Source organism: Mastacembelus armatus, chromosome 13 (assembly GCF_900324485.2).
Source record: "Mastacembelus armatus chromosome 13, fMasArm1.2, whole genome shotgun sequence".
Lineage (NCBI taxonomy): Eukaryota > Metazoa > Chordata > Actinopteri > Synbranchiformes > Mastacembelidae > Mastacembelus > Mastacembelus armatus.
Genome location: NC_046645.1, coordinates 11722605 through 11736858, shown reverse-complemented (window position 1 = coordinate 11736858; position 14254 = coordinate 11722605). Strand labels below are relative to the sequence as shown.

The 14254-nt window shown below is 40.0% G+C and overlaps 2 protein-coding genes across 2 annotated transcripts; one reads left to right on the top strand and one right to left on the bottom strand.

Annotated features, from left to right (window-relative positions):
- Positions 1 to 704: 704 nt before the first annotated feature.
- Positions 705 to 5223, top strand: LOC113122651 (extracellular calcium-sensing receptor-like). Its single transcript, XM_026294138.1, has 12 exons — positions 705 to 750; positions 958 to 1171; positions 1288 to 1579; positions 2022 to 2264; positions 2387 to 2482; positions 2571 to 2865; positions 3003 to 3175; positions 3258 to 3488; positions 3592 to 3715; positions 3950 to 4143; positions 4307 to 4585; positions 4795 to 5223. Exons 2-12 carry the CDS (start codon positions 960 to 962, stop codon positions 5221 to 5223), a joined length of 2568 nt encoding a protein of 855 aa, XP_026149923.1. The 5' UTR covers positions 705 to 750; positions 958 to 959.
- Positions 5224 to 9849: 4626 nt separating this feature from the next.
- Positions 9850 to 14254, bottom strand: LOC113122912 (extracellular calcium-sensing receptor-like). Its single transcript, XM_026294578.1, has 11 exons — positions 14181 to 14254; positions 13773 to 14064; positions 13069 to 13311; positions 12851 to 12946; positions 12437 to 12731; positions 12139 to 12311; positions 11827 to 12057; positions 11600 to 11723; positions 11173 to 11366; positions 10731 to 11009; positions 9850 to 10521 (listed from the first exon to the last, which is right to left on the bottom strand). The coding sequence occupies exons 1-11, from the start codon at positions 14237 to 14239 to the stop codon at positions 10093 to 10095; spliced, it is 2415 nt and encodes an 804-aa protein (XP_026150363.1). The 5' UTR covers positions 14240 to 14254; the 3' UTR covers positions 9850 to 10092.

The following is a 14254-nucleotide window of genomic DNA, read 5'->3' as shown; positions in this document are numbered from 1 at the left end:
CTTATAAAAAAGCACTGATGACAAGATTGAATATGTAGCTGTATACAAGAAGTTGAGCCTTGAAGAAATTACCACACAATTCAAAGCCTTAACATGCTGTATTTTACATGTGTGCCTATAATTTGATAGTCCATTCATTGTCTTTAACAAATTACCATGTTTTCTAATTCAAACCACATGTATTATTACCCCTTGAATGGACATTATCTGTGTGCTATAGTGCTATGATCTGAAAGAAAAATGAATTTAAACAGATGTGAGTAAAGCAATAAGAGTCTTAAAGTCTTATATTCACTAGAATTTGTAATTCAGCTGAGACAGAATAGGTAAATATATCAACCAGTGGTGGGTCAGTGTTAATGATTAATGATCCAAAATGTACTTAGGTGTTTTGTATGACCTTTTAAAATAATGACAGTGAAGCAGTTGTTTGTAACGTAAACTAAAGAATCATCTTAAGAGAAATTCTAGTTGCATCATCTATTTTGAAAGAGTGATCCCTGGCGATCTGAATAAACACCTGGGTTTTGCTCCATTACTGTGTTAGCTCCAAATTACTGGAGCCAGTATTCTCTCTCTTTCAATAACAAACTAATTTTCTCCTCCTGCTAAGCCAGGGTCTGATTCCCCTCCCATGTGGCAGTGATTTCTCTATATCAGATACATCGTCTTCCTCTTTCTTCCTTTATTGGGGCAAGAACTGACCCACTACTACTGAAAGCAACCATCCCTTTCTGTTACTGAGTTGAGGTGAGAGTTTGTGTTTGTTGCAGAGAAGAGAATTTGTAACCATGTTTCATCAACAGAAAATGACATGTCACAGGATTTAGTGGTTCTTTGGGCTGTTGAGCTATTCATCACTTTTATCTGCCTGTATTTAAATGCTCATGTCTTGTCAGTGCTGCTTATGTTTCTGTCTTTCTCTGGGTTTCCCTCACTCTGCTCCCCTGGTCCAAGTGATGCATATCTGTGTTCTGCTCCTCTGCTGCCTTGCTGTGCAGAGCCAGGGGGTTTATGGAGGGGAGTCCTGCCAGCTGATGATAAAGTCTGTTCCAGGTAGTGTTTATCAGGCTGGAGATGTAGTGATTGGAGGCCTTTTCCCTGTTCATGTCATGGCACCACAGCCTGAGGTGGAATTTCAGAGTGAGAAGGCTAATGCATCCTGTGAAATGTAAGATTCTGCAAAATTCAATATTTTGTTTTTCTTCTGAACGTGTTTAGCAGAAAACTTATACATATATTTATTTATGACTTTTATCTTTCCTCCTGTTCTTTTCCTGCATGGAGCTTTAACCAGAGAGCGTATCGCTGGCTTCGGGCCATGATCTTTGCAGTGGAGGAAATTAACAGTAATCCAGATCTCCTGCCCAACTTCACCCTTGGCTATCTGGTAGCTGACACCTGTTTAGCAGAAAGCACCACTCTATTGGCAGCCATGGCTATGGTAACTGGACAGGAAGCTTATTTGGCAAATTCAGAATGTGGATCTGTGCATACAGTGCCAGTTATTGTTGGTGATTCACGCACTTCAGCCTCCATTATTGTGGCAAACACCCTCGGGGTGTTTGATATACCCATGGTGAGGATAACTGATGTGTTGCAAACATAATGATGATTCATGTGCTTGTTAGTTTTGCTGCAAAGTATTTTGAAGATCATATGTCTTTCTTCTCCTCTTGTGTTTTTCACTTTGGGCTGCACAATGTTACAGTACTGCCTCACAGGAAGTAGCTCATGATTTCAAACTCCAGTAGGTCTAACTTTGTGTTCAGTTCAATGGGTTAATGAGGATTTCCTCAGGTTTCTCCTGTCTTAGTTCAAATGAAAGACATGAATGACATAAACAAGCCAGTGGCCTCAAAAATGCTCTTAATCGGGGCCTTGCACAAATAGTAAAGATATGACAAATGCACAGACTAAAGCTTTTATTTCAAAACACATTGGGATTGATGTAATTCAGTTTCATATTTTTATACTAATTGTGATGTGCTTTTTAAACTACAGTATTGTATTCTTCACAGGTAAGCTACTTTGCATCCTGTGGGTGTTTGAGTGATAAGAGGAGGTATCCGCTGTTTTTCCGCACAACACCCAGTGATGTTGCAGAGGCGAGGGCCATGGCTGAACTGCTGCGTCTGATGGGGTGGACGTGGGTGGGTCTGGTGTCAGCGGATGATGATTTTGGCAGATTTGGGATTCAGATGTTAATGGAAGCACTCAGGGGAACTGAAGTGTGTGTTGCCTACCATGAAGTGATTCCAAAGGTAATGTAATGGCTCATTTTGACAGTGTTGGGGCATACGTGATTCTCTCCCTTTCTATTTAGTCTTTCTTACTATCTGCAATTCTCCCTTTGATTTTTAATATCTCTCTTTGTCATCCCAAGGACTATCCAAAGATGACAATGCAAAGAATAGTTGAAACCATCCAGAAATCCACTGCCAGAGTTGTGGTAACATTTCTAATAGGTCCAGATGCAAAGGTTGATTACTATTCAAATCTTAACCTTTAAATTTTTCATCATCTCATTATTTATACATATGATAAACATCTTCATATCTCTTTGTCAGGCATTGTTTGAGGAAGTGGCTCACCAAAACATAACAGATAAGCAGTGGATTGCTAATGATGCTTGGGCTACTTATGCTGCTTTCTTAGTCCCTCGTTATATTCCCTCACTGGCTGGGACAATAGGATTTGCTCTGCGGAAAGCCAATATCCCAGGACTGGGATCTTTTCTGACTCACATTCATCCCAGTTCATCCAAGTCAGACCCTTTTGTGAAAGAACTCTGGGAAATGCTGTTTGGATGCTCTTTTCATTCTGGCCTGGGACGGCCATTGTGTTCAGGCTCAGAGGTCATAGGTGATCACTGCTTCACTGATTAAAACTTTCTGTCATATGAAACAATATTCACAAATTTACTTTAATTTTTAATAGCCTAATGTTTAAATTGCAAAGTACATTTATTCTCTTACTTCTCCTTAATGAGTCACTTGCAGGAATTGGGGAGAGCTTGTATGCAGATGTGTCCCAGCTAAGAATCACTTATAATGTTTACAAGGCTGTGTATGCTATTGCTCATGCAATCAAAAATATGCTGGCCTGTGAACCTGGAAAAGGTCCCTTCCTGAAAGGCCAGTGTCCTGATGTTGAGAGGCTGCAGCCTTTACAGGTAAATGAAATACTACAATCTGGAGATGCCATAAATGTTATTATTTTCCAAAGTGCTGTGGAATAAAAGTTGTCTCTCTCAGATAGCTCACTACCTGCGAGAAGTGAACTTTACAACACCTTTGAATGAATGGATGAACTTTGACCAAAACGGAGACCCCCCTGCCTCATATGATATCATCAACTGGCACGTTACAGCTCAGGGAACAGGGGATTTTGTCACTGTTGGCCATTTTGTGTCGTCTCAAGAGTCAGGTGGTCAGTTTCACATTGACATGGACAGAGTGATGTGGGGAGCAGGTAGCAGACATGAGGTATCTATTTTTACATTACTTTTCATAATGGATTTCTCTTCTAGTTTATTTACTGTGTTCCCTGTTTCCCTGAAAGTAATTTTATTGTATTACCTAATCCTAGGTTCCTGTGTCTGTGTGTAGTCGACCTTGTCCTCCTGGTACAAGGAGAGCTGTGCAGAAAGGGAGACCTGTGTGCTGCTTTGATTGCCTGCCCTGTGCCGAGGGAGAAATCAGCAACCAAACAGGTACAGGGTTCATTGTATTTGTTTGAATAAATACAGATAAGTTACAGCAGAATACCTCTTCTTGGACTGCATGGAAGTAATCAGTACAAGAATGATAATTAATTAACAGAAGAAGAAGAAGAAAAAGAAGAAGAAAAAGAAGAAAACATGTTTAATAAAAAGCTATTTGAACACATTTTGGATTATGACAAAAACCCATAAAAACACATTCTGTCTGCCTTTGTCTCTTAACAGGTTCACTGGAGTGTTTTCGATGTCCAGAGCGGTTCTGGTCCAACTCAAATCGCACTGTTTGCATTCCCCAGCAGGTGGACTTTCTTTCTTATAGCGACACCATGGGAATCATCCTTTCCATAGTGTCAGCTGTTGGGGCAGCGCTAACAGCTGCCACATTTACCACTTTCCTTTACTATCGACACACACCTCTGGTAAGGATGATACCAAATCACATTTTAGATTATGGCATAAATGATAGAATCATAGAGAAAAATGGTTATTTTACAATTTCCTGATGTGTTAATTTCAGAATTTTAAAAAAGACAATGGTCTACACCAATCTGTATTTTATCTTACTTCCAAATCCTCCCCTAGGTTCGGGCCAACAACTCAGAGGTGAGCTTCATGCTCCTGCTGTCGCTCAAGTTGTGCTTCTTGTGTGCACTGGCTTTCATTGGACAACCAGTAGCTTGGTCCTGTATGTTGAGACATACACTGTTTGGAATCAGCTTTGTGTTGTGTATCTCCTGTGTGCTGAGCCGCACTATGGTGGTCCTGGTGGCCTTTCGCTCTACGCTGCCCGGGGAAAACCTGATGCGTTACGTTGGGCCTGCTCAGCAGAGGTTGGCCATCTCCATCTGCACCCTGGTACAGGTGATTTCCTTTTTAACAATAGCAGTTCTAGTGATGTTCATTCCTGTAGAACTGGCTCACTTATATAAAGCCATCATCTTCGATCCCCACAGAACACTGTTCAGCATTTGGATTTCCAAATGTGATGCCTGCTTTATATTTCACCTTCTTTGTTTTATATTCTTTATTTGTATCCTAAAAATATCTTACTCTCTCCATCCTTTTCCCAGGTGCTGATCTGTGTGTTGTGGCTGACCCTGGCCCCTCCTCAGCCTACAGAAAGAGATATTGTGGACAACTGGGGACCCAAGATCATTCTTGAATGTGCTATGGGCTCTGTAGCTGGCTTCTCATTTGTTCTAGGCTACATAGGTCTGCTGGCCTGTCTCTGCCTCCTCCTGGCCTTCCTGGCTAGAAAACTTCCAGACAACTTTAATGAAGCCAAACTGATCACCTTCAGCATGCTGATCTTTTGTGCTGTTTGGGTGGCCTTTGTTCCCGCCTATGTCAGCTCTCCTGGAAAGTACACTGTTGCAGTAGAGATTTTTGCCATCCTGGCCTCAAGTTATGGTCTTCTGCTCTGTATCTTTGCTCCAAAGTGTTTTATTATTCTTCTGAGGCCTGAGAAAAACACCAAGAAACATATGATGACCAGATAAATCAGTAGGGTCTAGTTTAGCACCTTTAGCCCTTGACAGGCAAACTAAACATGCACCAATCTGTCACCTGCAATTACCTCCTGACCTTAGCATTAATATAAGACCTGACTCATAATTAAACACAGAGCTCCTGCTGAACAGCAAAAGCAATAGTTTACTGGCAGGGTGCACAATGGCAAGACATGTGAAATTGATGAAAACAAATAAAAGGTACTGATCGTGCGTCCAGAGGAAGTAACACCCTCTATAATTTCACACCTCCCTAAAATATTGCTGACTTTATGTACTGCTGGTCCCTAAATAGTTCAATGAGCCACCAGGATTTAATATTAACTGACCTTTCTAAATATGAACTTGCAATATTCTTTTTGTGTGTTGTATGTATAATGTCTCATATTGTGCACATAAACTTTTTTTTTTTGTTGCACTTTATAAATATGACTTTGCTTTTAAACTGTTTGCACAAATTGTAGTCCTGACAATATTCAAGCATTTGTTACACCAACATATATCATTTTGCCTGTTCATGCTGTGTATTTCTTCAGTTTCTTCATGGAGATGGACATTTTTACTCAGCCTCTTTTCCTCCCCGTCAGCTTTTAAATGGCATGAAAATAACTGATGTGATTGGCCATTACGAAAGCCTACCCTTAGCTCCAGCTGCTCGTTATGGATTACTCAAGCTAGTAATACATTCATCCTCTCTTTCACATTGTGCCAGGCTGCACACTGTGAGTGAAAGGCAGTAGTCACAAAAAATTGCATTATTTTGTTGCATAGACCTATATGTGCTTAACATTGCATTTGTGTCTGCAGCATATTTTATAAATGTGTAGTCCTGAAAATAAAACTGAAAATTTTTGAGAATTTTAGGGCATTTATCCCGACAAGCACGGAAAACTAATTAAACACGAACAAATAAATCTTCCTGAAATGAAAGTATTTTCATTTTTCTTTAAATTCAATTTTTTATTTATCTGTGTACGCATGTACAACTTGATCTTACTTAGAAATAACATTGTTGCATGTGCTGCAGAAGAAGAAATTATATACAGTATATGTTTAAAGGGAACTATTCATCATCAGACTGTTAGATTATTGGTTAATGTAGTGCCACCTTCATAAATTCATTCATACATGTTCACTCATCAAACAGTGCACACTGAAAATTTGTCACTCCCTCACATTTTCAGTGTGAGAAGCTTTTGCACTGCTTTCATTGTTTTCAACATACACACGCACACACACACACGCGCGCGCACATATCTACTTGAATAAGTACATAGAAACTAACAGAGGACCCTTGTCACTCTGTGCAAAAGCTGAAAATATGCATATAAATTAAATGTATTCCTTAACCCTCTATAGCACAGCGTTGCCCTGGGGCAGCAGGGCAACGCAACAGTAGTACTAATGAACTACTGTTTGAACTATTGATGTTGGTACCTGCAGTTTATAAATAGACAACCAAGAATCATCCCTTACTTTTGTAAGTCTACACTCCTATTTTTAGGACCAGATTTTTGGATTTTTGTTTCTATTAAAGATGTATGTCATACAATTATTCTTCCTCAGAATAATGATTAAACTCATGAGCATTATAATTTTTTTTTGTTCATGGTCTTCCATAAAGGCTTTTTATTTTGAGTCTGTCAGAAATGAGAGAGAGAGCATGGGCAGCCAAGAATAAGAAACAATGGGCACAGGAAAGAAATCGAGCTGTGGTGTGGAGAATGAGTGGAGAACTGGGCAGGTGTCCTTGTGCGTTAGGCTATAGCTAATATTGTTCAGTCTGGTCCAACAAGTAATTCAATTATCGTCAGAAAAGTTTGAGACATCCAGCAAATAATGGCATTAAGTATGATAGAAAGAATAGAAACATTACCAAAAAACGACCAAAAACACCAGAAAATTCCAACTAGTAAAACGCGACCACTCAATAACCACTTCCAGCAACAATTAGCCAAGTTCTAGTTCATTTAAGTATGAAAAATATTTATTTTTCACTTGGGCGGTGCTGTTCGTTCTCTGCCCACAGATCAACCATCTGTTTCTCTCTGAACTTCAGAGACTCTCACAAGGCCTGGCAATTCTTTATGGAGTGCTTCCACTAAGAATAACCTGGCATCTAGGCTGCATAAATTTTTATTGGTGGACTCTAATATATCATTCATATCTGCACTCGCTCCTGGCGAGTCTAGCCCTTTTCAAAGAGGGGGCCAGTGTTTTACTTCCTTTCTTCTACTACTTCTTGGAAGCACTCCTTGATGTACTCTTTAAGCTCCTCCACAGTGGCAATCTTGGTGATAATAAAAGGTATAATAAGCCTACATATCTAATGTTGTTTTCTTTTTTGTTGGCAAAGTTAAGGTGATTTCTTTGTTTAGCTGCATGTCACTATGTTGGATTCTGCGACACTACAGCATCATCGCGACACTACTTACCATCACCAGTCAAAAAATCTAAGAGATGCATGCCAACACACACCTGATTTCAGAGAAATTAAAACATCAATAGTATAACATACATTCCTGGACAAGTAAGCTCGGACTGCGTTCTAAAAAAGGCAAGGAAAATATAAATTTTTAAGGGGTCTCTTCAAAGGTTGGATTTTAAATTGCAAGGCCATTTAAAAAAAATCTTTGTTAGAGTAAAACCTTTGAGGTCACCTCTCAGCTTCCGTAGTTAATTACAGCTAGCTAGCTAGCTATCCTGCAGACTTGAGCTAATTAGCCCAATTTGAAGATTGAACACTTGTTCAACTGGTTTGGTATATAAATGTGCTTAACTTGTCTCACTTTTGCTCCAATGCAGAAAGTCTGGTCTCCCTAGCTAGTAAATAATGCAAACAATCACCTTACTTAGGTTTTTTTATTTAACTCTGAACATGTCTTTTTGCTGCACACATCCTTCCTGATGAGGACCAGGAAGTGGTTGTTACTCAACCATATTTGGATCAAGTGTGTGTGTAGAGCAGGAAGTGCATTACCACTTAAAACCATTAGCAGGTGCAAGCAATCACCCACCCACACAGACACTGATTCAAAAGTTGCATTATTGGCCAATGCTAAAAAGAGCACAGGCAGCTTCAGAATAGTTACTGCATTAATTTAAAATGGTTTTCCTTATGGCGACCTGATTTTTGGTCCCCACTATGCCATAGGTCCCCATAATGTAACTGTGTAAACATTTTTTGTCTCCACAACATGATGAAAACCGGAACACACACACATTGTGATGCTTTCTTCTCCCATCACACACATTCTGATTCTTTCTTCCCCCATATGTTCTTCCAGTATTGTTTGCCAGCCTTTGTGGATCTGCTTTCATGTTATTACCCTGCCAGTGAGAGTACACTTTGGATGGCTTAGTGAAGAACATTTGGTTCATTGTCCTGGTTTCTATTTCTCTGGTGTACCTCTTTAGAAGACCTCAGCTATGGAGAGCTTGTACTTTGTCAAGCCTTTGTTCATCACAGATTTCTGCAGTAAAAGGTGTGATAATAACAATGTGAAAGCAGACCCACAAATGCTGAACACGGAACAACACTGGAAAAACATTGGAGAAGGAAGCATCACATAACAACAATGCAATGTCGATAGTGGACCTAAATAACAGACCACAGCAAGCTTCCTGAACAAGTTTCAGTAACCATCACAGTGATAGACATCAGAGCAACAGGCACCAGCATCAACACATAGATCCTGAAATGCTTTGTGTCAGGGTTGATGATGATCTGTGGTACTGGCTCCCCCTTGCTGTAGCATTTGTGTTGTACCTTGTCAATCTCCAGTTGTGATAGCAGGTACTTCTCCTGGATGTTGGAACTTTGGCAACTAACACTATTTTTTCTAAGTTATGTCAAATTGTGCAAACATATATAAATGAATAAAAAATATTTGAATTTAAAGAAAACAATTACATTTGTTTCAGGAAGATTTATTTGTTTGTTTGTATTGTTTGTTTTTTTGGTTTGTCGTGATAAATGCCATAAAATTCAAAAAGTCATTCAAGTCAAAACTTGGACAAATTCAATTTTCAGTTTCATTTTGCATAATATGGGTCTATGCAACAAAATAATGCAATTTTTGTGACTACTGCCTTTCACTCGTACAGTGTGCAGCCAGGCACAATGTGAAAGAGAGGATGAGAAAATCAGCTGGTTTTAGTAAGGGCAGGCTTAAGCAATGGCCAGTCACATCAGTTATTTTCATGCCATTTTAAAGCTGACTGGGAGGAAAAGAGGCTGAGATCTCTGAGAAAAAAATGTCCATCTCCATGAAGAAACTGAAGTTCAAAAGAAATAACAACAACATGAAGAGGAAAATGATATATGTTGGTGCAACAACTGCTTGACCATTGGCAGGCCTAAAATTTGTGCAAACAAATAGTATACAAGAAAGTCATATTTTTAACCTGCCACAAACAAATATGTGCAAAATATAAGACTTCATACATACAACACACAAAAAAGAAACAGCCCCCCTGTCAGTTTATAAACAGATACAAAACGATTTTCTAGTTCATATTTAGAAAGGTCAGTTAATATTAAATCCTGGTGGCTCATTGAACTATTTAGGGACCAGCAGTACATAAAGTCAGCAATATTTTAGGGAGGTGTGAAATTATAGAGGGTGTTACTTCCTCTGGATGCACCATCAGTACCTTTTATTTGTTTTCATCAATTTCACATGTCTTGCCATTGTGCACCCTGCCAGTAAACTATTGCTTTTGCTGTTCAGCAGGAGCTCTGCGTTTAATTATGAGTCAGGTATCCTGCTGAAGCCAGGAGGTAATTGCAGGTGACAGATTGGTGCATGTTTAATTTGCCTGTCAAGGGCTAAAGGTGCTAAACTAGACCCTACTGACTTATCTGGTCATCATATGTTTCTTGGTGTTTTTCTCAGGCCTCAGAAGAATAATAAAACACTTTGGAGCAAAGATACAGAGCAGAAGACCATAACTTGAGGCCAGGATGGCAAAAATCTCTACTGCGACAGTGTACTTTCCAGGAGAGCTGACATAGGCGGGAACAAAGGCCACCCAAACAGCACAAAAGATCAGCATGCTGAAGGTGATCAGTTTGGCTTCATTAAAGTTGTCTGGAAGTTTTCTAGCCAGGAAAGCCAGGAGGAGGCAGAGACAGGCCAGCAGGCCTATGTAGCCTAGAACAAGTGAGAAGCCAACTACAGAGCCCATAGCACATTCAAGAATGATCCTGGGTCCCCAGTTGTCCACAATATCTCTTTCTGTAGGCTGAGGAGGGGCCAGGGTCAGCCACAGCACACAGATCAGCACCTGGGAAAAGGATGGAGAGAGAGAGATATTTTTAGGATACAAATAAAGGCTATAAAACAAAGAAAGTGAAATATAAAGCAGGCATCACATTTGGAAATCCAAATGCTGAACAGTGTTCTGTGGGGATCGAAGATGATGGCTTTATATAAGTGAGCCAGTTCTACAGGAATGAACATCACTAGAACTGCTATTGTTAAAAAGGAAATCACCTGTACCAGGGTGCAGATGGAGATGGCCAACCTCTGCTGAGCAGGCCCAACGTAACGCATCAGGTTTTCCCCGGGCAGCGTAGAGCGAAAGGCCACCAGGACCACCATAGTGCGGCTCAGCACACAGGAGATACACAACACAAAGCTGATTCCAAACAGTGTATGTCTCAACATACAGGACCAAGCTACTGGTTGTCCAATGAAAGCCAGTGCACACAAGAAGCACAACTTGAGCGACAGCAGGAGCATGAAGCTCACCTCTGAGTTGTTGGCCCGAACCTAGGGGAGGATTTGGAAGTAAGATAAAATACAGATTGGTGTAGACCATTGTCTTTTTTAAAATTCTGAAATTAACACATCAGGAAATTGTAAAATATCCATTTTTCTCTATGATTCTATCATTTATGCCATAATCTAAAATGTGATTTGGTATCATCCTTACCAGAGGTGTGTGTCGATAGTAAAGGAAAGTGGTAAATGTGGCAGCTGTTAGCGCTGCCCCAACAGCTGACACTATGGAAAGGATGATTCCCATGGTGTCGCTATAAGAAAGAAAGTCCACCTGCTGGGGAATGCAAACAGTGCGATTTGAGTTGGACCAGAACCGCTCTGGACATCGAAAACACTCCAGTGAACCTGTTAAGAGACAAAGGCAGACAGAATGTGTTTTTATGGGTTTTTGTCATAATCCAAAATGTGTTCAAATAGCTTTTTATTAAACATGTTTTCTTCTTTTTCTTCTTCTTGAAATTATTGTCTTCTGTTAATTAAATATCATTCTTGTACTGATTACTTCCATGCAGTCCAAGAAGAGGTATTCTGCTGTAACTTATCTGTATTTATTCAAACAAATACAATGAACCCTGTACCTGTTTGGTTGCTGATTTCTCCCTCGGCACAGGGCAGGCAATCAAAGCAGCACACAGGTCTCCCTTTCTGCACAGCTCTCCTTGTACCAGGAGGACAAGGTCGACTACACACAGACACAGGAACCTAGGATTAGGTAATACAATAAAATTACTTTCAGGGAAACAGGGAACACAGTAAATAAACTAGAAGAGAAATCCATTATGAAAAGTAATGTAAAAATAGATACCTCATGTCTGCTACCTGCTCCCCACATCACTCTGTCCATGTCAATGTGAAACTGACCACCTGACTCTTGAGACGACACAAAATGGCCAACAGTGACAAAATCCCCTGTTCCCTGAGCTGTAACGTGCCAGTTGATGATATCATATGAGGCAGGGGGGTCTCCGTTTTGGTCAAATTTCATCCATTCATTCAAAGGTGTCGTAAAGTTCACTTCTCTCAGGTAGTGAGCTATCTGAGAGAGACAACTTTTATTCCACAGCACTTTGGAAAATAATAACATTTATGGCATCTCCAGATGTAGAATTTCATTTACCTGTAAAGGCTGCAGCCTCTCAACATCAGGACACTGGCCTTTCAGGAAGGGACCTTTTCCAGGTTCACAGGCCAGCATATTTTTGATTGCATGAGCAATAGCATACACAGCCTTGTAAACATTATAAGTGATTCTTAGCTGGGACACATCTGCATACAAGCTCTCCCCAATTCCTGTAAGTTACTCATTAAGAAAAATAAGTAAGCAACTAGATAAGCAAACAAATTCAATCAGAAATTGAAACTAAATTTATGAATATTGTTTCATTTGACAGAAAGTTTTAATCAGTGATGTTCACCTATGACCTCTGAGCCTGAACACAATGGCCGACCAATGCCAGAATGAAAAGAGCATCCAAACAGTATTTCCCAGAGTTCTTTCACAAAAGGGTCTGACTTGGATGAACTGGGATGAATGTGAGTCAGAAAGTTTCCCAGTCCTGGGATATTGGCTTTCCGCAGAGCAAATCCTATTGTCCCAGCCAGTGAGGGAATATAATGAGGGCCTGAGATAGCAGCATAAGTAGCCCATGCATCATTAGCAATCCACTGCTTATCTGTTATGTTTTGGTGAGCCACTTCCTCAAACAATGCCTGACAAAGAGATAGGAAGAAGAATGAAGAAAAATGTTAATCATCTCATCTTCAAAATATTATGTGTAAATAATGAGATAATGAGAAAATTAAAGTTTAAGATTTGAATAGTAATCAACCTTTGCATCTGGGTCTATAAGAAATGTTACCACAACTCTGGCAGTGGATTTCTGGATGGTTTCAACTATTCTTTGCATTGTCATCTTTGGATAGTCCTTGGGATGACAAAGAGAGATATTAAAAATCAAAGGGAGAATTGCAGATAGTAAGAAAGACTAAATAGAAAGGGAGAGAATCACGTATGCCCCAACACTGTCAAAATGAGCCATTACATTACCTTTGGAATTACTTCATGGTAGGCAACACACACTTCAGTTCCCCTGAGTGCTTCCATTAACATCTGAATCCCAAATCTGCCAAAATCATCATCCGCTGACACCAGACCCACCCACGTCCACCCCATCAGACGCAGCAGTTCAGCCATGGCCCTCGCCTCTGCAGCATCACTGGGTGTTGTGCGGAAAAACAGCGGATACCTCCTCTTATCACTCAAACACCCACAGGAGGCTAAGTAGCTTACCTGTGAAGAATACAATAGTTTCTTTGTATGAGGGGCACAACATACTGTAGTTTAAAAAGCACATCACAATGAGTATAAAAATATGAAACTGAATTACATCAATCCCAATGTGTTTTGAAATAAATGCTTTAGTCTGTGCATTTGTCATATCAATGCAATGCTCCAGATTAAGAGCATTTTTGAGGCCACTGGCTTGTTTATGTCATTCATGTCTTTCATTTGAACTAAGACAGGAGAAACCTGAGGAAATCCTCATTAACCCATTGAACTGAACACAAAGTTAGACCTACTGGAGTTTGAAATCATGAGCTACTTCCTTTGAGGCAGTACTGTAACATTGTGCAGCCCAAAATGAAAAACACAAGAGGAGAAGAAAGACATATGATCTTCAAAATACTTTGCAGCAAAACTAACAAGCACATGAATCATCATTATGTTTGCAACACATCAGTTATCCTCACCATGGGTATATCAAACACCCCGAGGGTGTTTGCCACAATAATGGAGGCTGAAGTGCGTGAATCACCAACAATAACTGGCACTGTATGCACAGATCCACATTCTGAATTTGCCAAATAAGCTTCCTGTCCAGTTACCATAGCCATGGCTGCCAATAGAGTGGTGCTTTCTGCTAAACAGGTGTCAGCTACCAGATAGCCAAGGGTGAAGTTGGGCAGGAGATCTGGATTACTGTTAATTTCCTCCACTGCAAAGATCATGGCCCGAAGCCAGCGATACGCTCTCTGGTTAAAGCTCCATGCAGGAAAAGAAACAGGAGGAAAGTTAAAAGTCATAAATAAATATATGTATAAGTTTTCTGCTAAACACGTTCAGAAGAAAACAAAATATTGAATTTTGCAGAATCTTACATTTCACAAGATGCATTAGCCTTCTCACTCTGAAATTCCACCTCAGGCTGTGGTGCCATGACATGAACAGGGAA

Coding starts and splice junctions, on each gene's coding strand:
- LOC113122912 (XM_026294578.1), bottom strand. CDS start 14,239: ATGGCACCACAGCCTGAGGTGGAATTTCAGAGTGAGAAGGCTAATGCA. Junction 13,312..13,772: donor GGGTGTTTGATATACCCATG/GTGAGGATAACT, acceptor TATTCTTCACAG/GTAAGCTACTTAGCCTCCTG. Junction 12,058..12,138: donor AGAGGCTGCAGCCTTTACAG/GTAAATGAAATT, acceptor TGTCTCTCTCAG/ATAGCTCACTACCTGAGAGA.
- LOC113122651 (XM_026294138.1), top strand. CDS start 960: ATGCATATCTGTGTTCTGCTCCTCTGCTGCCTTGCTGTGCAGAGCCAG. Junction 1,172..1,287: donor GCTAATGCATCCTGTGAAAT/GTAAGATTCTGC, acceptor TCCTGCATGGAG/CTTTAACCAGAGAGCGTATC. Junction 4,586..4,794: donor CCATCTGCACCCTGGTACAG/GTGATTTCCTTT, acceptor TCCTTTTCCCAG/GTGCTGATCTGTGTGTTGTG.